This window comes from Panthera uncia (genome assembly GCF_023721935.1).
Source record: "Panthera uncia isolate 11264 chromosome A3 unlocalized genomic scaffold, Puncia_PCG_1.0 HiC_scaffold_11, whole genome shotgun sequence".
Classification (NCBI taxonomy): Eukaryota; Metazoa; Chordata; class Mammalia; order Carnivora; family Felidae; genus Panthera; species Panthera uncia.
In genome coordinates this window covers 44,025,845-44,051,994 of record NW_026057578.1, presented here as the reverse complement: position 1 = coordinate 44,051,994, position 26,150 = coordinate 44,025,845, and the positions used below count along the sequence as shown (strand labels likewise).

The following is a 26,150-nucleotide window of genomic DNA, read 5'->3' as shown; positions in this document are numbered from 1 at the left end:
AGGTGGGGTGGGTTTTTGGGGGAGGGGGGACTGGGGTTTGGAGGAGGGTGGTAACATGCCACTGAAAGAATTCTCCAAACCCAAATAAACCCTACATCCCTGCCATCTCGGGTTGGCAATATTTTACCAAGAGCAAATTTCTACAGTCTCTAGCACGGCAATCCTAACGCTCACATGTGCTGTGAGTAAATATGTTGGTGCTTTTATCTTCCTTAGAAGGGCACATCCTGTGATACCTCAGCTGTTCAAGAAGCTAAAGAGCCTTTGTTTTGACAACCAACCTCAGCCTAAAAATCTAGGGTCCAGTCAGGAAGACAGTGAATAAGATTCATGGGGCTTCATAAAGGAGCAACCATTAATTAGATCTTGTCTTTGCCTATGACTAAGCTAACACTTTTCTTTAACAGCCTTTTGAGATTTATAGTATATTATTATAAAACAGGTTGAAAGAGGGGCGCCTGGGTGGCTCAGTTGGTTAAGTGTCCAACTCTTGATTTCATCTTATGGTTCATGGGTTCAAGCCCCACGTTGGGTTCTACATTGACAGCACAGAGCCTGCTTGGAATGTTCTCTCTGCCCCTCCCCTGCTCTTTTTCTCTCTCAAAATAAAAATAAATAAACTTAAAAAAATAAGAGAGATTAAAAGAAAGAAAGAAAAAAAGACATTAGCTTTTATCAGAGACAACCTTTAGGGAAGAACTAATGTGGGAAATGTTGAATCTGCACTGCACGCTGTTGGTGTCCTGCCCAGTCCCCCTTTACAAGACCAGGTACCCATGTCCCTGCTGCCATGAGCACTGGCTGCCGAAAGCTCACAGCTTTCTCCCTTCTTCTGGGCATACCCAGAAAGTCACTTCCTCCTCAGGGAGAGACGCTCTGCTAATGACATGCTGATGCAGGTCATAGAGGAATGGCCTTCTTGCCTGTAGGAGGGACAACTCTGGGGTTGCTATTCATGTTGCAGAACTCCCTGTGGGATCAGGCTGAGGCTAGACTCCAGCTGCCTCCATATCTTTGCCTGGTTTCCTGCTCGTCCCAGACTGCACCCCTCACTCCTTTACAGGCTGCTCCTGAGACCCTGTCTCAATAAATCACAACACAAGAATCTGCATCTCAGGCTCTGCTTTTAGGGAATTCAGTCTGAAACAGAAACTGAAGATATGAATAGAAACTACTGATTCCTAAAACAGATGTCTGCCTGCATGTATCAGGGGTGGGGGTAGGGGTAAGGGGTGGGTGGGGAGGTGGCAAAGAATGAGCGGTTTATAAAAGATAAACCAGTATGATATAATCCAGGAGATTCTCATATGGCATGGTCACGGTGGGATGGCCAGCAAACAAGACCCACCTCCCCTTTTGAGCTTTGTCTTTCTAACCTGCAAGTGGTAAATAACCTCTCCATCACAGTATAGGTATAAAACTGATGCTAACATCAGTACGTGAAAGATTATTAGGGGACAGAACATTCACAGTCCTAAAATATCACCCCACAGATTACTTATCATGAAGAGGAAAGGTACTCTGACAATAGAGAAATCTGGGAGACACCATCTTTAAAAAAATGTTTTTTTTAACTTTTATTTATTTTTTGAGACACACAGAGAGACAGAGCATGAGCTGGGGAGGGGCAGAGAGAGAGGGAGTCACAGAATCTGATGCAGGCTCCAGGCTCTGAGCTGTCAGCACAGAACCTGATGCAGGGCTCAAACTCACAGACTCACGGACCACGGACCTGAGCCGAAGTCGGACGCTTAACCGACTGAGTCACCCAGGCACCCCTGGGAGACACCATCTTAATCAAGTGATCGGTATGAACACCTCCAACAATGAGACACCTGACATCATGAGCCTCAGATGTTATACTCTGAGAAGGTACAGTACCCCCTGGGTCATCTCCCTGCCCCCAAATGTGTTCAGAATCTACACAAGAGAAAACTATCAGACAAATCCAAAGTCAGGGACTTTCTTCAAAACCACTGGCCTAAACTCCTCAAAATATCAATGTCACAAAAAATTTTTTCTTAAAGACTGTGGGATTATTATAAATAAAAGGAGAATAAAGGGACATGATAACTATTGAGTACCCAGAATTGATCACATATGGCATCAATAAAAAACAGCTATAAAGAACAACTGGAGATATTTGAATAAGGGTATATAACAGATAATATTGTATTAATGTCTAATTTCCCGACTGTGGTAATTTTATTTATGTAGGAAAATGTTCTTGCTCTTAAGAGATGCAAACTGCAGAATTTAGGGTCAAAGCATGAAAATTTTGGAAAGTAAGTGTCAAATGGTCAGCACCCCATTCCCCTCCAAAAAAAGGGGGATATAGAAATAAGGAAATTGTGGCAAAATTTCAATAATTGGTGCATTCAGGTGAACAGTACTATTCTTAACTTGCCTATAATGTTTGAAATTTCTCAAAATAATAGATTAGGGAAAATATTTACCATCTCCCTGGGATTTTGAGTATAAAATTCATGTATTCAACTCTTACTACTATTTCCAAGCATCTAGGCTTGCTTTCACGGGGAGAGAGATCTCAGGTATGGATTCAGTGAGACCCACAGCCACGTGTGAAAATACTGGGCAAACCCCAGAATGCCCCACAAACGTAAGGTGCCTCTGGCGGCAGAGAACAAACTCTGGGAAACTCCTATACTATATCTGCCCTCAATCCAACTGACTGGGACCTCATGGTTCTGAAGCAGCCCAGTGGATATTACACCCACTTGGGAGACAGGACTCTCCAGCACTAGCTACATTGTGGTCACACCCAATTTAAAGCTCTTCTGAGTGTGGGATGAGAGCGCCTTTCTACTTGGCTGTATTCCCTTCATTCCCAGGGCCAAGCGTTAGTAACCTAGACAGGAGCAAGAATAAATGACTCCAGAAAGCACATTCTAATGTAGGACAGGCAGAAAGACACGACGTGTAGTTTTATTAAGTTGCACAGATCTCAGATTCAACTAAGGGAAACGAATAATTTGCAGCAGAATTTCCAAATGATGTCCTTTCCTGTCTCAATCCAGAACTCCAGAGGGTGGCATAACCTATCAATGCAGCTTCTAATGACCAGGCTCCCAACCACCACATAGGAGGTGTGTTTACTTTGACTTTACAGTCCAGTCTCTTTTCAAGTAAATGACATAGAGAACAAAGCAATATATAAAGTACATAAGATTTTGATGTAGGTTGTCTCTGGAAAAAAATACTGGTGCAGTAAATATAGTCAACAACCTTCTATACATAAGAATCCTAATTCAGCTGTTGAATAGCAAAAATGAAGCCTAAAGGGACTAGGTACGAGGCATAATGTCAAGTTATTACTATCAACAAGGTGGTATATTCCATTTGACTAGAGGGTCTCAGCACAGGTGCAGTGTCCTCCTGGATGGCTCTGTCCTCAGGATATGGGGACAAAACAAGTATACACAAAAACCAAAAAGCTGGGGTGCCTGGGTGGCTCAGTTGTTTAAGCATCCGACTTCAGCTCAGGTCATGATCTTACAGTTTGTGAGTTCGAGCCCCGCATCAGGCTCTGTGCTGACAGCTCAGAGCCTGGAGCCTGCTTCGGATTCTGTGTCTCATTCTCTCTCTGCCCCTCCCTAACTTGTGCTCTGTCTCTCAAAGATAAATAAAAATGCAAAGAAAAAAGAAAAGCCAACCCCCCTCTGTGTGCGTTGAAAACACACCTTCATTAAGCTAAACAATTATATTTTTGAAATGGACAATTTACATCAACATCTGTTGTAAGCTATCCTTGATTATTTTTTAAAGAAAAAAGCTGTTACAATTAAATACTTCAAAATGTGCTATGAATTTTTCTTTCTAAAGCAGACCAGTAGATCATAATTCAACTAAAAAGGGGATGGCTTTAGTGAATTAACAACTTCTAAAAACATCTCATAGAATCAATGGCAGTCCTCCAGAATTAAGTAAAGCAGGCAGTGACTCTAATCGAGCAAGGATCTCATACACCACTTCTTATGGTTCTCTCTGGCTCCCTTCTGCATTTTTGCATGTGTGAGAATATATGCCTCTGCACAAACACTGTCCCGTCTGCCATGGAATTTGGTACAGGTGAGATCTACCTGCGTGGAAAAGCCACTCTTATATTTTATCTAGGTACTCTGTTTTGCTTCCACTTACAGAATTAATGGGCCCTGTAAACTGGGACATCTGGAGGCATTTAGATGACCAAGTCAGCAGGAGAGTTGAAGGAAGGACTATCAGGACCTTCTAAAATACAGCTTGGCTTTTGGCTTTGCCTGCTTCTTCTCTACTCCCCAATTCCTGGACCCAGATTCCACCCCTGGTCTCCTATATCAGGCTTTACAAAGGTATGGAAGGTGATTCTCTCTTGGCAGGGGACTCACTGCTTGCTTCCATGCCAATCCTGGTCATGCACTTAGAGCTAAGTAACCCACAAGGGCTACCTCAGGTTTGGATCTGAAGTGGTGAGTGGCAGGCTCCATCCAGGTCTTACCTGGATTTCCAGCAAAGTGCTCCCTGATAACTCAAACTTTAGGAAGACTCAATGCTCTTTCTGAAGCCTGAGCTTTGGTGGACCTTCCCAGCTTTTAAAAAACTAATAGTTTTTCCTTGTTTACATGATATCTAATAAACAGTCATAGAATGAATCATGACAAGTCGATGGAGTTAATTATAATAACAGGATGCTGATCCCATCAATAAAACACAAGAAAATGAAAATAAACAGCAAAAGCAGAGCCTTGGCTTCCAAAGATGCTTTTGTCCAGGACTTAATTATGGCTTAAGAGTCATACTGCCTGTTTCCCTAACAAAGAGCTGTAGTCCTGCTACAAAGCAAAGAACTAAAAAACAAAACAAAACCATACTTGATGGGATAGTGTAGATTAATTCTGATACTTTATAAATTCTCTATGGCTTATTAAAATTGACATTTCCCAAAGAATGTTGGGTATACCAAGGCAGTCCATGGAGGCATAATTTTGAATGCCCAGTTCTTATTTTAATAGCTACATCTATTTAGTGCAGTTCCCAATTATGGCAGAGATGTTAAGTTTACTTTTTCCCCCCCAATTCTTCTTATTGTGGTAAAATATACACAGCATAAAATTCACCATCGTAACCATTTTTAAATGTACAGTTCAATGGTGTTATGTAAATCCATATTGTACAACCATCACTACCATCCATCTCCAGAACTCTTTTCCTCTTGCAAAACTGAAATCTATCCCTAGTATAAAGTAACTCCCCTGACCCTGGGAAACCACCATTCTACTTTCTGTCTCTATGATTTTGGCTCCTCTAAGTACCTTACGTAAGTGGAATCATACACTATTTGTCTTTTCATGACTGGCTTACTAAGTTTACTTTTTAAAATATATGTAAAAGATCAGTAAATTTAAAGAAAAAGTGTTAGGCAAATCAAGAATAGGCAAGATGGTGCAAGAATAAGAGAAAAAAAAATGTGGCCGCAGCAGGTGGGATTTGAGCTGAGACAATATGGACTAAAACATAAGGATATTTCCCCCATATTAATGTTTATACACCTTGCTCTTGGACTCAAGGGAAAATATGATCCCCCAAAAAGCATCTATTTGCCATTACTCAGCTCTTTCCTTGCCTGGGATCAAGCTACTCTGGAGTGCCCATTGGACACTGGCTCCAACCCCCATGTCAAAACCAAGGTCAGATCCTGTCCCTTCCCCTACATCCTGCAGCTGCAAGTAATCTTTCAGCACACTGAATTCCTTAGCCCACTGTGTATGCATCTCTGGGGCACTTAGCCCATTTGACTCTGCATTATACTTACTTCTCTTACTAGCCTAGCTCTACCCCAGGCAGGCATTGACCTCATGCCTGCTGTACGCATGATGGGGGATTGGGTAGGAGGTCATCTGCAAACAACATGTCTAATCCTTGTGAGTGAGGAAGAGGAAAAGCTCAGTGGGCAACAAGAAACATCATAGACACTGGGGTCTCTCCATTAGCTTCTTTCTGGGTCCTCCATGCGTAACCTCTGATCCAGGCCTTTCCTCAGCCAGGCCCAACAATAGAATCCGGCTGCTCAGCTCCAGTTTAAGAGACAAAAGGTTCTTGTCTCTGTGTTTATCAGGAAATGGGTGGCAAAAATCACCACAGCTACCAAGATCCCTCTGGCCTTTGGCCATCTTAAGGCCTGGGTAAGAAAAGGAAGCAGTCCAAATTCTTCCAGAACAACAAATCCAAAGTGTTAGCAGCTCCTTCCTCACTGCTCATGAATTTCCTTCATTGGACAGCCCCTCCAACCTCCCACCAGCTGGCAAGGGGTGGGCTTTGGATATAAAAGCCAACACTGAGTTTTAGCTGACACCCACTGATGCAGGGCATTAGTGATACATGCTCCATTCAAGGTTCTCAAATACAGAAAGCCTTATTCCAACATGGGGAATGAGATTTAATTCCAACAAAAGAGGTTGACATGTACTAGCTGTTTGAGCACAGCTCAACAGATGGTCCCTGGCAGGTCCTCGTGGCTGGAATGTTCTCCATTGACCATTAGGGCCTAGTCCCAACCTGGACTCTGGTGCTTGCCATCCTCCACTTACAGATAGGAAAAAGAAAGGATGAAAAGCTTCTGCTCTTGACATTTCTGTATTGGCCTTTCCGTGTGTATGCTGTCTCTCAAGGGTCCTCCCTTCCTCATTCTGCCCATGTGAAGACTTCAGCCTTAACAAAGCCTCTTCACATGATGTTGCTTCAATGGGCCTCAATGGCAAGAAATGTGCAATTCGGGGCATGGCACTGCCCAAAGGCTCAGGCTTCTAGCTACATGAGGCTGATGCAGGAATCATCTGAAGAATCAAGGACCATGGGGGCACCTGGGTGGCTCAGGTGGTAGAGCTTCTGACTCTTGGTTACGGCTTAGATCATGATTTCATGCTCGTGAGATCAAGCCCCACACTCTGAGTGTGGAGACTGCTTGGGATTCTCTCTCTCCCTCTCTCTCTCTCTGCTCCTCCCCCTGCTTGTGCTCTCTCTCTTTCTCTTTCTCTCTCTCTCTCTCTCAAAATAAATAAATAAACATTAAAAAAAAAAAGAGTTAAGGACCAGACTGAAGTCAGAGTCCTGCATCTACATGGTCTTTCTCTTGGAGCATTAGATCCTTGTGTATATATCAAAAGGGAAGCAAATACACCCCAAAAGCCACACCGTGGCCAACATGCCAAGCTTGGTGGGAACTGAATCAAGGGCTTCCTTAATCTTTGGTGAAGAGAAGTGAGGAATCTGTCATCAATGGTTTCTGAAAATATATTAGTAGAAGAGGCCTCTCATGTGGAGAGACAGAAAAAACAATTGCTTGTACTGAAAAGATCCATCTGATAAAACTTGTTGGCACAGGAACCAATTTCTGTTATACACACAGATACACACACACATATATATACACACATATACACACACATACACACACACATATACACACACACATACCCACATAAAGCAAATGAAAAATTCCCAGAAAAATCTATTTCAAAAATAACTAGTAGTTGATGTCCAATGATATCTTACTTTCAATCATTTGAAATCTAAAACATTTCTTTAGAGTCTGTGAAACTGAATTAAACCCCTCTGTAATATTTAAATCTGGAGAGAAAGGGAGGCTCAAATTGATTCTGGTTCCGCACAGGGCCCTGGCTAATCTCTCAGTTGATAGAAAAATTGCCAGGGGAGCTGAGGAAATTTTACCCACCATTCAAGATGGCAAAAGTATGGGGGAGGCCTGGAGGAAGGGATATCCCTGTAAGGATAATTGTGTGTTTACCTGAGTCCAAGGGGTATTAGAGACTGTCTAGCTTAGCTCCCCACTTGAGGGAAAACACTAGAAACTTATAGAACTGGGTCCAGCTCTCTGAATCATGCCATCTCCCTAAGCATACAAGTTGATATTTTAATTCCTCGAGGCCTCTTTTTGTCCCCTAAAACTCCAAAAGGAAAAAGGCTAATATATTTTGGGTTCTGGGTTTTGTTCCCTCACACGAAGAAGGGCTGCTGCTCTCTGAGCGAGGGGGCCTGAGCTTCCTCAAAAGGATTCTAAAAGCACATCCACAGAGGATTTTTGTGAAAAACTTCCAGGGCCTTAGGTGATTTTTCCACTCTACCTACTGAGGACTAGGAGGAAAGAATGAACAAGGCAGAAACGGGAACAAAAACACACATCTGCCTCCAGGGAGGAGGAGGGATTGCCATTTTCATAGAGGAGAAAGATCTGGTGACTTCTGTGGCCTACGAACTTCCTGTCATTGAGTCTCCAACTAGAGATGAAAAGGGCAGATATGGAGACAATACTGGCAGGGGCCTTTATTGAGTCCTGTAAAACTAAGAAACAGAAACAAAGAAACTGTTGTCCTGGCTGCTCTTGGAGTTGAAAACAGGAGAAGGAGCCAGGCAGGCTCTAAGTCTTGGCCCACTGACCTTTGACCCTGAGCAGTAGCATGCACGAGTCTTCACAGAAAGGCAAGCATTTCATGGATTTGCTGTTCTTAGTGTTTAAGTGCTTTTGGTTACACTAGTGCTATTTCATGGACTAAATCACAACTGCATTGTGACCAATAAGATATTTTGTGGTCGAATCAACTATTACCAATGTAATAGTGAGGCAAGGTCTGTAAAGGGTAAAGCATATCTAACTCTAGAGTATGCCGTTGATAAAATTATGTGCCCAAGGGTACCGTGGATTGGGAAGCCAGCCACTAAATTGGAAGGCACTGTCCCTCAACAAAAATGGAATAAATATCTAGGACACACTGTGCATTTTCAGGATGATCAGAAACCCCTTGTAAGTCTGTGAAAATCATGCATGATCTGCCATTTAAATGCACAGAAAAATATTGGAGGGATACATACCAAGGAAAAGAAATACACTAGTCAACAAACAATCAAAACCAGTTCTATCTCTAGGAGTGGGTTCATGGTAATATTTTTATATTTTGCATTGTGTTTTTTTCCGCAACATACATCAAAAAAATAACTTTTACATGTTTTTTTTTTTAAAAAAACCTTCCTCAATATAATAGATATCACCAGTCTAAACAAACTAAACAGCTGTTTGGGGAATTTTTGATCTGGAGGCTTAGCTAATTTTTTAAGGTTAATGTGGGAGCTCATCTTTCCTAAAACCACATCTTACCTGGAGTTACCTGCTTCCTCCTTCAGGTCCTGGAACATCTAGTATACTCCACTATTATATTCTCATTCCATTATATGATACTCGTTTATAATTCGTGCTCCTTGCGGGCTCTACTGTCCAGGTATTTCAAATAAATAAATTATTTCAATAATAAATTTCAAGAAATTGTCTTGAAGTTGGACTTAAGTGTTGCTACACTGATAACAGTACAAGTAAAGAGTTGGTCAATCCTCATAGAATTCCTTGAAACCATATTCCAAAGACCTGGAAGTGGCTTCAAATCAAGAAACAGTTTAAGGGATTAGCAGAGGAAATGAATCAAGCTAGTCATAGCAGAATGTCTTCAATGGGCATGATAGGAAAATGTCTTACTGCAAAAACTGTTATCACTATGTGATCTCCTCTAACTATGAACAAAGCCATGACCCCAAAGCACTCTACCTGGTCTGCTTCCACTGAAGGAAAGAGTAGCTATGTCTATGGTATCACTTGGGAGTTTCAGATGAAAGGATTCTTGACTTTCAGAATGCAATGTAAACTCAAGTCAAAGAGCTTATCTTTCCTATCTCCCATCAGATATTCTTAATGCTTATTTATTTTTAAGAGATAGACTGAGCGTGAGTGGGGGAGGGGCAGAGAGAGAGGGACACACCGAATCCGAAGCAGGCTCCAGGCTCTGAGCTGTCAACACAGAGCCCAACATAGGGCTTGAACTCACAAACCATGAGATCATGACCTGAGCCAAAGTTAGATGCTCAACTGACTGAGCCACCTAGGCACCCCTGCCATCAGATATTCTTTAAGAATGTGAAAGGTAGGGGCACCTGGGTAGATCAGTCAGGTAAGCATCTGACTGATGCTTGATTTCTGGTCAGGTCAGTTCATGAGATGGAGACACATGTCAGGCTCCATACTGACAGTGCAGAACCTGCTTGGGATTCTCTCTCCCTCTCTCTTTGACCCTCCCTGGCTTGTGCACATGTGTACATGCATACTCTCTCTCTCTCAAAAAAAAAAAAACATTAAAAAAGAAAAGAATGTGAAAAGTAGGCACTGAAATATCCAAGAGTTAGTGGAAATGTGTGTTTACAATCCTTAGAAATAGATAATGTGTGAGAAGAAACCATAAACTTTAAAAAAATATTTATGTATGTAAGTATCTATGTTTGTAATCTCTACACCCAACATGGGACTCAAACTCATGACCTCAAGATCAGGATTCACACGTTCTTCAGACTAAGCCAGCCAGGCAACCCAAAGAATTTGATAACACCAAACACTCTTTTCATGGTACCTAAGATACTGTAAGATATACCCAATATTCTGTAGCCAAAGATTATTGTGAGCTTCCCATGTTCTGCTGAACCAGACAGGAGCTCACGGGAAAGGAGGAAAACCAACCTTTGTGACACATGTGTTCTAGAAGAGTGGCCTGTTGTCAGATGCTGTAGAACCTAAAGATGAGCCCCCAACCCTGAACTAATGGCCTATGGTACAAGGAGCATTCTAATATGGCAAAGGAGGAAATATTTATTTTGCTGGATAACAGTGCCTATGACACAGACACTGTGTGAGAAGACAAAATACAAACTGATTTCTGCATCCGATGACTTAACCTTTTTTCCTGACAACCTTGTGAATACACTCTCCGACATCTTCAGAAGAAAGCGGGTATAAATTAACGAAGAATGATCACTTTGTATCTGGCTTTTCAAGAGGAAAAGATAGAAAGGAATAATATGGACTGATATCAAATTCCATGTCTGAATTCACTGTAGTTGAAAACATATATTTAAAAAGAAAAGAACGTACATTTTTTTAAAATATGGAAAATTGCATTGGATGCAGATGTAAGAATTAAAACTCCAAGTATAGTATAGCTGTATTAGATTTATGCACATACATTTTTAGTTTTATGATGCAGCAGCTAATGGTCTTGACCAAAACAATTCATGAGATGCTGAATATATCTACATGTAGGTACTGAACAAAGTAAAGCATAAAGCAAAAGAATCCAAGACACAGGGAGAAATTCATTGGCAGTTTTTTCTGCTACAGGTTTATGATCTAAGATTATATGCAAAAATATAAATAATAAAAGGTACGTACATATTTACACTTTTCTCATAATTTCTGGATTGTCTTCTGTTTTTATCTCCTTCCCCCAAATAATCCTTTCCATAGATATCATCCAATGAACTCACTGTGGGCTCAGAATGCCCCATGACTTTACCCTTGAGCTTAAACCTGTAAGAATTATAAAATGACGCCCTGCTAAAACTAAGGAGTTCCCATTCCTGACTCCCACAGAATTAACATCAGTACTTGTCACGACACACAGGTATCCTTACCTGTCTTCATCCATCATGTTTCCAGAAGTTCTAAATCCACACACCCACCCAAACGGCTAAAATAAAAAAGCACTCAATACCAAGTGTAGACCAGGAGAATAGAGAATTCAGAAATCTCATATACTGTTGGTGGAAGTGTGGATGAATAGGAGGACTGGAAAATTTGGGGGCACCACTTACTGGTTTTGAATTATTTAACCATCCTACAACCCAACAATTCCACTCCTATATTCCTAACTGAGGCATGTCCCCAAAAAACATGCACAAGAATGTATAGCAGCATTATTCAAAATAGCCCCAAACGGGAAACAACTCAAATATCCATCAACAGTAGAATTGATAAGCCAATCGTGTTGGGTTCGTGCAATGGAATACTATACAAAATGTTGAACGAAAGAAGTCAGGGTTAGAAGAGCATATGCTGTACGATTCCAGTTATATGAATTTCAAAAACAGGCAAAGCTAATCTATGGCAACAGAAGTCAAGAGAGTAGTTATCCTCAGGGTGCACAGCACTTCGGGGGTGCTGAGAATGTTCTGTTTCTTGATCTGGGTGCTCCTATGTAGTATATGTTTACCACTGAAAATTCATCTAGCTGTGTTCTTATTTCTTTTTCTTATTCATGTTTTATTTCAGTGGAAAGGTTTTTTGATAAAGCAGCACTGAGTGAAAATGGGTTGCTCCGGATGGCCACAGAGCAGCTAGCTATGGTCACTGTTGTCAGGGGAGTTAAGGCAGTGAAACGTTGGGCATGTCTTCCCCACCCTGTAAGCCACCGAGCTTGTCTTCTGACCTCGTATTCTAACATTGGTCAAGTGGAAAAAGTGAAGGGTTGTACCAGGGACTGGCAGTCTGAGCTTCTTTTGGTTTTGGTATCAATGCCACTGCATAGCGCTGGGAAGCTCAGAACTTCCTGGGGCACTTAGCCCCTTCCAGAAGAAGTCAGTGGAGGTGACCAACTGCTACACTACAATATTGGGCAGAGCTGGCCAAGGAATTTTTGAGTTCTGTGTGTTTGGTTCTGGGGTGGGGTGGGGTTGGGGGTAGAGTTTCAAGACCCAGTGATCCCCAGTGATCCATTTAGTCTGGAGTGTACCTGCAAGGTGACAATAGGAGTGAGGGAGGGAAAGGAGAGGAAGAGAGAAAACAAAGGCAACAACTGCCTTCAATGACCTGGTCCAGCCAGAACCCTTGGTATCCTGCAAAGCCAGCCTGAGCCTCATCTCATAAAGTTGCTTTGTTTGATCCCTTTATTCTACTTGAAGACAAAGGAAACTTTAGAGACTTATCTTAGCCTAGAGGTGATGGGTCCAGATGGCAATGAGGGTGGAGCACTGGCCTACATCAGGCCTGATGTACTTGCCCCCAACTGAAAATGGACTGTGAACTCATAGGGAAGGGAGAGGAAAGTACAAGGCCTTCATTTTCCCACACTCTGGTCTCTGGGCAATGAAGTGGAGAAAAAGAGGAAATAAGAAATAGCATTTAGAGAGTGCAGGAACAAGAAATCCTTGATCTCTTTCCTGGCTTCCTAGCTTCTTTTTTGGTACAAAGCTAGCAGAGGGCACACAGTTGATTTAATCAGATGCTCCTCTACTAGCAGACATTTACAACAGCCCATAACCCAGATATGATGGAGGAAGCATGGCTGGCACATAGTGGGAAGGTGCCCTGGTCCTTCTTCTTTGCTAGGGAGCAAGGTTAAGGCTCATCACACATTTTCAACTTCGTATTTTTTTATGCACCAGCTGGGGTCCGCTAACTGCTTTACAGGGTAATGTCTTGTTTCTGCAAGAGGCTTCTGATACTTTAATACCTATAGAATATCCAAAGGGCTGGCATTTTTCATTCATTCATTCAAATGTTTACTGAGTGTATGCTACATGCCAGACACTATTCTAGGGCACTGAAAAAAAAAAAAAACAACAACAAAAAACAATGAACACAGACCAAACCTCTGCTCTCAATGAGCTTCCCTCCTCATACTGGGAGGCACAATTTAAGCAAGTGGACATATATGTCAACTCTGTACAAGTACTATGAAAAAAAAAATACAGTCAGCTAAGGTGACAGAAGAAATGAGGGTCCAAAGGTGAATGCTTCCTGGAGGAAGGGCATTCCAGGCAGAGGGAATAGTAAGTGCAAAGGCCAAGAGGTAGGAACCTTCTAGGCAAGGAGCTGGTGGGTCTGGAGCAGAGGGATGAAGAGGGCAGAGGTCGTAAGAGAAGACGGTGAGGGGATGTGAGGAGTCAGAGCCTGGAGCATCTCAAAAGACATGGCGATGATTTTGGTTTTATTTTATTTATTTTTTTTTTAATTTTTTTTCAACGTTTTTTATTTATTTTTGGGACAGAGAGAGACAGAGCATGAACGGGGGAGGGGCAGAGAGAGAGGGAGACACAGAATCGGAAGCAGGCTCCAGGCTCCGAGCCATCAGCCCAGAGCCTGACGCGGGGCTCGAACTCACGGACCACGAGATCGTGACCTGGCTGAAGTCGGACGCTCAACCGACTGCGCCACCCAGGCGCCCCTGATTTTGGCTTTAAATGAAAAATACTGGGGGCACCTGGGTGGCTCAGTCGGTTAAGCATCAGACTCTTGGTTTTGGCTTAGGCCGTGACCTCATGGTTTGTGACTTCGAGTCCCACATTGGGCTCTGCACTGAGCAGAGCCTGCTTGGGATTCTCTCTCTCATCCCTCTCTCTCTGCCCCTCCTGCATGCTCTTTTTCTCTTTCAAAAATAAATAAATAAACTTTAAATGAAAAATATTGAAGGGCTTTGAACAGAAGTGACATGACTTGGATCTAGGTTGACAAAAGTCAGATCCTTCTCTATGCTGCTTAGAAAACAGCCCAGGGAAGGCAGGACAGGTAAAAGCCGAGGCACCGGGAAGGTGTGTCCTGCAGCGGTGCTAAGAACAAGTAGTCCGATTGGGATTCTTACAGGTAGGGCTGCCAGGGTTTGGAGACAGATGGGAGCACAGAGATAAGAGACGGACAGGCATGAGGGATGGCTGTGAGGCCCAAGCACCTGCAGGCATGGTCACTGGGATGGGGGAGACCAGGGAGGAAGCAGATTCATGAAAGGAAACCAAGGGCTCAGTGTTGGTCTTTGTGAGTCTGAGATGCCAGAAGTTGGGCTGAATGGACAGCTGGATGCAAATATCTGGATTTAAAAGAAGACCAATCTAGGGATCTAGGCTGGGAATCATCAGTATATGCAGGGCATCAAAGCTACAAAACTGAATGGGATTAACTATGAAATTACACTAGAGATCTCTTTTTAATAAATGAACAACATATTGTGTTCACCTGCTGCCGACATGGTACAAAGTCGTTTTACAGCTATTAACTCACTAAATCTTTCCAGCCACCCTGAAGTCAATCTCTATTATTATCCTCATTTCACTGATGTGCACACCAAGGCACAGTGACTTTTTTTAAAAAATATTTTTAATGTTTATTGTGAGAGAGAGAGAGAGACAGAGACAGAGCATGAACAGGGGAGGGGCAGAGAGAGAGGGAGACACAGAATCCAAAGCAGGCTCCAGGCTCTGAGCTGTCAGCAGAGCCCGATGTAGGGCTTGAACTCATGAACCATGAGATCATGACCTAAGCTGAAGTCAGACACTTAACTGATTGAGCCACCCAGGTGCTCCAAGGTGCAGAGACTTTTTTTTTAATTTTTTTTTAACGTTTATTTATTTTTGAGACAGAGAGAGACAGAGTATGAACGGGGGAAGGGCAGAGAGAGAGGGACACAGAATCGGAAACAGGCTCCAGGCTCTGAGCCATCAGCCCAGAGCCCGACGCGGGGCTCGAACTCACAGACCGCGAGATCATGACCTGAGCTGAAGTCGGACGCTTAACCGACCGAGCCACCCAGGCGCCCCGGTGCAGAGACTTTTAAGCATCTTGCTCAAGGTTAGTGGGAATGAGCAGGGGGTGGGGAGGAGAAGAGAGGCTGAAGGCTTCAGCTCTGGGTGCTCTGGAGTTAGGAGGTGAGGGAGATGAGGAGAAACCAGCTAGGCGACCAGAAGCAGCAGTAGGCAAGATGAGAGGAAACGAGGGAGTATGGTGTCCCCAAAGCCAAGCTAATCAAGTGTCCCTGGAAGGGAAGATAGATCAACCATGTCAGATGATGCTGATAGGTCAGATGATGCTGATAGGTGAAAACATACCACTGGATAGGAAAATGACATCTTTACTTTCACTAACCTGGTTTTGAAATTAACCTCCTCCCATTTCGAATGCAGGCAACAAATGCCAGTGGTTCCCACAGTAGCTGAGACTCTGTCACCAACAGAAACCCCGAAACATCTTCATTGCTGGTACCTAAGTACTATTTCTGCTTATCTTGGCTTCTAGATGAAAGTAGTTCCTAGACCTTGCTATTTATTTTTATTTATTTTTTTTAATGTTTATTTATTTTTAAGAGAGAGAGAGAGACATAAAACGAGCAGGGGAGCGGCAGAGAGAGAGGGAGACACAGAATCCGAAGCAGGCTCCAGGTTCTGAGCTGTCAGCACAGAGGTCAACATGGGGCTCGAACCCATGAGCCGTGAGATCATGATCTGAGCTGAAGTCAGATGCTTAAATGACTGAGCCACCCAGGTGCCCAATAGACCTTGTTATTTAATGTGTTAATAAAGAAGTACCTGTGCTATGAAAGCATGCATTTTAAGAATTCTGATCATTCTACTGCGATAGAATTGTTTTCCCTATGTCATCCTACATATTTTATTTTATTTTGTGCATTTAAAATATGATTCTGAGAAGGGGATCCATGACACACAAAAAAGTTAAAAATTTCAAGCTCACGTCAATATTAACCACAAAGGAGCAACCAAAAGCCAACACAAGTAGAGGAACAGCATTCCTCACCTAGGGCACCAGCTTGGCACTTAACTGGCCATCCAACAAACTAAGAGACCATAGACACTTCATGGTGATTGTGGCTGGGGTAGATGAGGCTATTATCACAGCTCACACTCACCGAGGATGCCACAGAGGAAGGTGACTTCAGTACATCTGTGTAGCCACTGGGATGTGCCCAGTCAAGGCCCCTGGGGTGGGGGGTGATGCTTCTTCTCTCTACAGGGTTTTCACTTGAGGTAAGGTCCTCTTTGCCCTACCTCTCTGATATCTGACCACCTTAACATCATCGGGAAAAATAGAGGAACTAACAGCAAAGTCACCACTCCACACTTCTACAAAATCTGGGAAAGACCCCAGCGCAGAAGCCACAGCCTCATTAGTCTGGCTTTTTTCCAGATCACACAGGTCACACGTTAGTAGAATGAGGGCCATACTGGAGCTTTACCTTGTAGGGTAGTTAAGAGATTCAATGAGCCAGCAGCTGTGACGCACTTACAACAGTGGCTGGCACATGGTAAACACCGTAGGCATTGTTCACCAAAGACAATCTTGCCTTTTCTCTTTCTTTCTCACTAAAAAAAGCACCAATAATAAAATGCCTCTGAAATTTCACAAATTCAGTGTTAACCAACACAGCATTCAAGAGTAAGTGACATTAATTTGTAAAACATAGCTTTTGTGGAATGCTTACAGTCATTCTCAAACTTGAAAAGAAAAACATAGAGATGTTAAAGAGTAAATGGCAGCCCAGCTCTCCCACCCCGATACCTACTGCAGTCAGACATCAGGATTCTGATGGCACCTGACATACTATCATGTCTTCTAGCTAACCTAACATCCCTGTGCCTTACACACACGGAGGGCTGGTTTCTGCCGTTGGTGTCTGTCATCTGCAGAGTTTGGGACTATCTTGCAGTACTGCGTTTCCTGGATGTAGGACAAGTCAGCTCCTCAACCTCTCTTCTTTGCCTTTCTGTCACCAACCTGGACTTCCAATTTAATTTTTGCTCAATAATGCAAAGGGTAAAGAGAAATCTCTGGCTAAAGTTCCACAGAGTTTGGCACTATTCTGACTGTGAGGTGGAGAGTTTAATTAAAAATCACTGTGCATTCGTTTAGTTTATGGGGGAAAAAATTAGCCACCAAGGTCAAGGGAAATCATGGAATGCCAGGGTGCTGTGCAAGAAGCTTGGGCAAGTAGCTGTGGTCTACTCCCCACATTTTGTAGAGAAGGAAAGGAAATGGAGGGCATGTAGCATTTCCACAGCTATGAGGGAATACAGTTCCTCCAGAGACACAGGAGAGTTAAAGCACCCCCTTCCAGCTGCAAAGTGCCTCTTTGCAAATTGCCTGCTCTCCCTGCAGTCTATGGCAGGGAACAAGTTGGGCTGGTTTGAAACTTGCCTGGGCAACCAGCACCACCTGGTTCGCCTGCTGTTGCAGGATTCCTGCCTGTCTCATGACTTGTAAGTAAAGCCTACCCCGGGGAATCTCACCCCTACACTACACCAGGCTGCCTCAACCCATTTCCTGGGAAAGAGGGGAAACCTAATAGTCTGGGCTCCAAGGCACCAAGTGTCTGTGTCATTTTGTAGTGATTATATTCTGTTACCTTTGCTAGCAATGAATGACAGCATCCAAGAGCTAAGATGAGGTTTTAGTGACCTCCTCCAACCTGCCACTGCAACCCTGGCCTCTGTACTCCCATTCTCCTGATAAAGACCACTCCCTTACAAATTACTCAGATCAGGTGCGATACGTGCACAACACATCATGATTAACCAGCATAGCAAAATGCCCCCCCTTTCCTTAATCATTTACAACCACATCCGCACTACAGTACACTGGGTCACATTTTAGGTTAATAGCTATGACAAGTGCTAGGGTTTTTTTTCTGACCTGAGAACGCAAAACGAGTCCATCCTCTTTAGGGCTCCCCTTTAAACCTTCTGGAGACTGACACCGGCTACACTGAATTCTATTTTGCACGCGGAGGATCCTGCTGCGTTATTGTTTCCATCACTGTGAGTAGGTGGATAGGGCAGCTAGAACTTTAGGTTTCCGGGTTCTGGTGCCAGCAGGCATTGAGAGGTTGTAAAGTTCAAGTGCCTTCGAAGTGATTAAAATAAACACACAAGTGGTTCCTAGGCCACTCCCACCTCCTACAGAGAGCTTCATCTGGAGAGGCCACCACACTCCCAGTTCCCAAACTTCTGACGAGCCGAGATGGCAGTCCTCCTAGCCGCTAGGGTTCGCTTAGCCCCCATCTGATGCCCGGCACCTGATCGTCTTGGTCACCTGTGGGCTTCGCTGGGTTCCAGGCCATTTTCCAGGCTGACATCTGTCTGCACCATCTCCTGTTTCAGTTCTCCGATCTCCGAGGCGATTGTGTCAATGAGCTATTCAAAGACAAAAATAGTGTGACGTCAACAGTGGAAGAGGCGTGCCCAGAGCCAGAGGAGCCTCTGCCACTTCAATAGCACAGAGACCACCTTTTTTTTTTTTTTTTTTTTTTTTTTTTTTAAATCCTGGCTGTGTGAATTTCCTCTAGCCAGAGGAAAAAAATAAAGAGGGTGGGAGCAGATTTTTCTAAAATAAAAAAAAAGAGGAAGAACTTAGGTTTCGGTACAGCCCTAAGAAAAAGGATATGACACCCAGTTTGGTTTCTCAACATGAATACAAAAAGGAATAAACAAATCCTGTAAAACCAGGCTTCCACATTCATTTTGTCAAAGTCAAAACTCAAGAGGAATTCCCTGCATTAAAATTTATAGAATCATGGTTCTGATTACAGAAATAAGCATATTTAAAGGACCTGTATAGTTTGTAATCAATTTCCAGACCTTAAGTTTACTACTCATCCTATTCTTTGCTTTTTATTTATTCTTTTTAATACAGTAGACTGGGAAAAAGGAAGAGAGAGAGCTGCATGGAATGTGCAGCGGGGGACTGGAGAGGGAAAAGTATCTTCTTCTTGCAGAAGGCTTATGCGGGCTTAGATCCTCTACCCATACACCTGGGAAGAGGCTCCAGCTGAACCTGAAGGCTGGTCTAAACTCTTGAGGCCACCTAATCAGTTATCTAACAGAATCCTTCCTGGTGCTATCTAGGCATTATATGTGTAGAGCAGCTGTTCTCACTTATTTTTAAAAATATATAGTTGTTTTTTATATAAACATTATTTATGTCATAATATAATAGATTTATCCTTGTTTTGAAATAAGTATTTTAAAAATTTCTCCATTTTAACTCCTAATACAGCAAGTATCTGTACATATAATCCACATGAACACTAGTTCTTTGGGATTCTCCATAATTTTTAATAGTATAAAGGGATCTAAGGACTAAAAAGTTTGACAATTGCTGTTATAGTCAAAGACAGGTATTGTCTTGCCTCAAGCAGTTTTTATCCCACCCAGACTCTGGGAGAAACTTCTTTTGAGTTTATAGGCTGTTCTAAAATGTTGACCTCATCTGTTCATTCATTAATTCAACAAACTTTTATGGGCACCCACTTCATGCCAGGTTATACAAGCACAGAATAAGGTTGACAGTTCTGATGGAGATGATACTCTGATGGAGCACAGACCACAGCCCTGAGCACTGAGAAGTTCCAGGATGAAAATGGAACAGGGTGATGCCATAGGGGGCAGCTAAGTGGCCACTACTCTAGCTAGGTTGTGATGGTGAGGGTAGATCTTGAGGAAGTGATGGAGACCTGAATGAGATGGGAACCATGAAAAGATCATGGGAAGACCCCTCCATACAAAGAAAGTCCCAGAGTCTTGTGGCATGTGGCATGTGGGGAGGCATGTGGCAGAGAGGCAGGCAGGGACCAGGTCTACTGGCATTCTAGATCATGTATCCATAAATTTGAGATTTCTACACTAAGAACCATCAAAGGGCTTTAGGATGGAAAGACATTTTCTTTGTTTTATGTTCTAAAAAGATCACTTTGGCTGCTGGCTAAAGATGGTTTGTAAGGACAAGAGGAGAAGCAGCAAGACCAGTTTTGAGGCAACTACAGTGATCCAGGCAAGAGTGGTCCAGCTGGCTTACAGCAAGGTGCTAGCAGTGGACTTAGAAACAAGGTGGGTGGGGGGGAACAATTTAATACAGCAATTGATAGAAGTTGACGGACTCAATGTAGGAGGGGTAAGAAGAGAAGAATCAAGGACAACTCCTATGTTTTTGGCTTGAAAAATCAGACAGATGGCAGTGCCCTTGACTGACATGGGGAAGGGTTAGGTTTGAGGAAAAAATCGAGTTGGATATTGGGTAGGTTAAGCCTTATTTGATTTTCTTATTGGCCATCAACAAATTTGGTAAGTGGCTTTTGACAGTCAGTATGGAGAGATTTACACATTTGGAAGTCATTGGCATATGTGTTAGCATTCTAAAGCCCTGTGACAGGGAGAGATTACCTGAGGGGAAAGTGGAGATAGAGAAGGGCTCCCTGCAAATAGGGACACTCTGTACACTCCCAATATCTGGTGGTCAGAAGAAGGGAGCCAGCCAGGTCCTCCATGCTTGATCCATCCCTATTGTGTGTTCTGGGATGCAAGCGGTAGGTGAACATTCTAGAAGCACTGGGGACTTGGGAGAGAAAATGACTAGGAGATCCCTTTTACACATATCCCAGCGGCAAAAATTTAAAAGTCTGACAATCCTGGGGCACCTGGGTGGCTCAGTCAGTTAAGTGTCTGAATTCAGCTCAGGTCATGATCTCATGGTTCGTGGGTTCAAGCCCCACATTGGGCTCTGTGCTGACAGCTCAGAGCTTGAGGCCACTTCAGATTCTGCCTCTCTCTCTCTCTCTTTCTCTCTCTCTCTCTGCCCTTCCCCCGCTCACACTCTTTCTCTCAAAAATAAGTAAACATTAAAATAAATAAATAAATACAAGTCTGACAATCCCAAATATTTGAGAATGTGGGAAAACAGTAATTCCCCAAATGCTGCTAGAGGAGTAGGATTTGTAGAGCCACTTTGAAGAGCAATTTGGGAATGTCTGGTAGAGTCAAAGACACCCAGATTCCTAGGTATGTGCTCTAGAGAAATTCATGCCCATGGGTGCAAGGAGACCTTTATAAAAATATTTGCTGCATCATTATTTGTAAGAATACCAAATTACAAGGACTTAAATGTCCATTAATGAGAATGGGTAGAATGAGGTATAGAATACTACATAGCAGTTAACGTTAATGAACCAGAGTTATCAGTATTAACACATATACAAACACAAATGCTCAAAATTTTTTCATAAAAGCAAGAAAAAAAGTTGAAAAGGGTTATATCCAGTATAAAAAGTTTAAAACCATTCAAAACTGTACTATACTATAGTGTTTATAAATACACACATAGATAGACTACTCCAATGTGTAATATGGGGGTTATAATCTTAATCCAGGATAGTGGTCACCTCTGGAAGAGAAATGGATGGAGATGTTCACAGGTCAGTGTTTCAACCATCTGTGAGATTTTCTTTCTTTCCTTCCCCCCCACCCCCCACCCAGAGAGAGTAAGCGGGGGAAGGGGGCAGAGGGAGAGAGGGAATCTTAATCAGGCTCCATGCTCAGCTTGGAACCGGATGCAGGGCTGGATCCCACAACCCTGGGATCATGACCTGAGCCAAAATCAAGAGGCAGATGCTCAACCCATGAGCCACCCAGGTGCCCCGAGATTTTATTTCTTAAAATGAAATGGCAAAATGGTAAGATTGACAGAGCTGAATGATATGTGTTTAGCAGGATGTGTGATTTTCAGTATGTTTATTCATAATCAAAATTATTAGGAAAATAAAAAGTGTATGAAAATGGAGGGAGATGGAAGGTCAGAGAAGGTGGGAGTGAGTGGCGTGATGAAGGCAATCTGAGTGTCTGTCCTGAAGCTCCTCAATCTGGGCTGGGTCAGTGTCCCATTCTGGGCCATGGCTATGGTCCTGGACAAGAGAGTCACACACAGGAGGGTCACCCACAGTCTCAGGCAAACCTAGGAGACAGAATTCCCATCCCTAGCAAAGAGACAGGTCACTAGGCACAACCACTGTCTCCACCCTCAGTCACCTTCACAGCCACCATATTAATTTGAACGTAAAAATAGCCTTCCCCAGGAGAAGCCCTTGATCTTCTCCTACCAGATTGTTCCTCCTGATACTGGTCTTGCTGACACCTTTGGTAGCATCTCCAGACCTCCACATGCCACACTTGTTTCCTTCTCTGTCCCTGACCAAACACAAAGAACCTAGAATTTGTGGTTCTCACTTAGTAGCACTCGGATTTATCTGTAATGCAGAAGTGCAGTGACCCTAAGACACAAAGGTGGACAAGGACATAGGGTGCACTTGGCTGGGTGGCTATGGTACCCTTCCCAGCTGCATGAGGGTTTTCTCAGCCTCCACCTCTCCCCTCACCCTCCTTTCTGCCCTAGCTCATGCATCTGATGTCGCAGGGGGTTGTACCTGACAAAGAAAGGGACCAGAGTTTAGCATTCCAGAGTCAAGCCTGACTCATTGAATGATCTATTTTTACACCCACCACACCCCTCCCCCAGCCAAAGTCATCCCCATTCATCTCCTCCTCCCTGAGGTCTGTCCCGGTGTCAACGATTGGATTTGTGAGCTTCCCCACATTGTTCCCAGGTACGTGTGTGTGTGTGTGTTTAATTCCTGTAGATGTTTGATCTTATCTCATCTCTTCCCAATTTAATTCTTTGAGGACAAACACAGATAACCTGCCACCCACTAAAGGGGGGAAGTTCTCAGCTAACCTTTCCCAGGTTACAGACAATAGCAGTTTCAGCTTAAGTGCTTTATCAAAGTTGGTGTTGCTAATCAAAATTTCTGCATATCCACTTATGCAACCCAAGACCCCACCACATCTCTGTAACTGTCCAGAATTCCTACAAGACGGGGAAGGGGCTGCTTAAGCATCTGCCAAGCAAGCACTGCTCTTCACAACCCTATTTGTCTGCCCAGGATGTGTGTGGATACCCGGGAAGGTGGCCACAGAGCCAAGTGGCTACTATTCAGTGCAGTCAGAGAGGAAGACAGGACACTAGGTTCCAGGGCACGAAGCTAGGGAGACAGTGGTTCTACCAAAAATACAGCATCTGTCTCATTTCTAGAAAGCTTCAAGTTGTGAGGAAGGACCCAAACCCAAGAGACAGACACCAAAAAGCACTGGGCATCACAGAGTCTAACCTGATAAAGCCAGGGCATTGCCTGTGTTTGTTATCTACCACAGGGAAAAAGAAAGGGTGGCATGCCTACCTTCCCATACAGGGAGAGAGGGGGCTGCTGTAAAAGACAGAAGAGAGGAAGTCAAGCCAGGGCTTCTGTCTCTGGGTTCCTCCCTCATTCTACTCAGAACCCAAGGTACTCATATCTTCACACATGAGCATTCATGCATAACAAAGCACGGAAATCCTGAACTGTTCACCTGGGTGATTTTCATGCTAACTGGCATTCAGGCCAAGGAGAAGAATTCAGGAAGGTCCAAGTTCTTTCCCTATGAGATCATACCCAGGGCTCTGCCGGGACTAAGCTGGGCCTGTAGCACCCCAGTTTAGAGCAGGAGCCTACACTAATTTGTACCATTCTGTAATCACTCTGGTAATCTCTCCGCAGGCGGGGACCTCATTTGAGAAGGCACACTTCAAGCAGCTCTGTCCAGTTTAAAGGATGTCTAGTTGTGACAACTACCTGGTAATCTGGCAGCATGGACCAGTGGTAAGTGCACCAGCTTTGGGCTCAGAAAGACCTGCCTTCAAATCCCATACTGCCCCCCTGTTGGCTATGTCCTGAACCTGTCTGGGCACACAGTTGGATCCCTGATGCTAAAGGCTTGTGCTACTGAGGGGAAGCTCTCTTGGAGGGTTAAAAACAGACAATGAGATTAAAACACTGCAACAAGCATCTAAATGCTTCCCATTTCTCGTCCTATTTAAATTCTCTCTTTTTATTAATTGTGAGCATTACCATGAAGCAGAGTGATACTAAAAAACACTTCAAATAGGCATATACACCTCCTGGCCTGGAAAGAGGCCATTTCATTACCAGAGGCAGACCTGGATCTACAAAAGAACAGTGTTTGTGGAGTCCAATCTTCCTTTGACGGCTGCCCAGAAGTCTCTAATCTCAAGATCTGCCCACTAGACGCCTATTTTCCCCGACTGGGGACAGAAGTCTTGATGCCATCCGTGCTCACACATGGGAGGCTGGGGGCGGGGGGAGGGAAAAGGGAGGGACTCCAAATCTTGTGTTCTTTCTTTTAGGGTTAGATAAAAGGAGAAAAAAAGTCTGTTGAAGGCCAAGCGGAATTAAAAGGAGAAAGTGTTTATAAAGCAAGTTCTGATACAGTGCTCTTCAAATGGCAAGTAGAACTCAGGAATGTTATCGTGGTTTGAAAAGGGATGTGTTACTGATATGGTGAAGACTTGAAACCTAGGGTGTGGGAAAAGTCAAGTGTTTAGCTCTCAGCTATGGAATTTCTATTCACCCAGTGCATCAACTTGGCCTTGGGGTGTGATGGGCCTTTATAGTCCCATCAGCCCTGTGGGATGAGACCTACCTCCAGGTCATGAAAAACCACATGACCCAAATAATCTTTCTCCTGTCTGTTTCTGCCAAGCTGGGGGAGCCTCATGGTCTGGTGGGTACATCCCACGTTGGGGCTCTTTTAGAGTAGTCTGGGGGTACCTGAGTGGCTCAGCCGGTTGAGCGTCAGACTTCAGCTCAGGTCATGATCTCACAGTTCACGAGTTCAAGCCCTGCATCGGGCTCTGTGTTGACAGCTCAGAGCCTGAAGCCTGCTTTGGATTCTGTGTCTCCATCTCTCTCTGCCCCGTCCCTGCTCATGCTCTCTTTCTCTCAAAAGTAAATAAACATTAAAGAAAAAATTAAAAAATAAAAAATAAATAAAGTAGTCTGGAAATGGGTTCCTTATCAGCTTTCAGATGATCTTTGCCCCCAGGATCTATCACTGTGGAAACAAACAAAATAATGAAGGGTTCTTCCTTCCATTTGCAGAGGAGTATCTAGAAAATGATGATGGAGCATCTCAAAACCTTGTCCGTTGTTTGTTTGTTTTTGTTTTCTAAACTTTATGTGTTACATCTCTCAAGGGTGTTTGCATTTATATTTTTGAAATTTAATTATAATTGCAGACATCATACATGAATAGATTCTCATTGAACAAATTATTGTAGTTAAATCTAATCTTCCCTGACCTTTAATCCTTCATCCATAATCCTTTTCACCTACCCAAAGGTAACCACTTTTATCAGTTTCCTGTGTACCATTCTTGAATGGTGTCATTCTGTGCTTTTTCTATCAAATGGAATTATACCGATGTATTGTCCTATAATTCCCTTATTTCCCACAATGAAATGTAAGATTTATCCACATTGATACATGAAGCCCTAGTTCATTCGTTTTAAGTGGCAATGGTTTTCCACCCTAGGGATATACCACATGGAGATAATACATAGGATACACCCTGTAGCCATTCTATTTTGACAGACACTTGGGTCATTTCCAGTGTTTTGTGGCATAAACAGTACTCTGTTAAACATCCTTGTGTACTGTGTGAAACCGCACAGAAAATGCTGCGCTCCATTCACATACAAAGTTCTGAGATGGTGCTACATTGCTCTTCAGGTGGCTGTGCCCAGCTGTACTCCCTCTGCCATCTTTGAAAGTCTCCCCCTCACTTGTCATTGTGTCATTTTATCAAACTTTTAAACTTTGGCCAATATG

At 43.3% G+C, this 26,150-nt stretch overlaps 1 protein-coding gene across 4 annotated transcripts in view; it reads right to left on the bottom strand.

The window, feature by feature from the left end:
• RIN2 (Ras and Rab interactor 2) overlaps nucleotides 1–26,150 on the bottom strand; it is a 236,391-nt gene that overhangs the window by 54,503 nt on the left and 155,738 nt on the right. For 3 of the 4 annotated variants that reach the window (XM_049651207.1, XM_049651204.1, XM_049651205.1), the window contains one exon: nucleotides 18,695–18,795. In XM_049651207.1, coding sequence (XP_049507164.1) covers nucleotides 18,695–18,795 — 101 coding nt within the window. Of the gene's footprint in view, nucleotides 1–18,295; nucleotides 20,423–26,150 lie in introns of those variants that run through there. The other variant, XM_049651206.1, reaches the window with a different exon arrangement.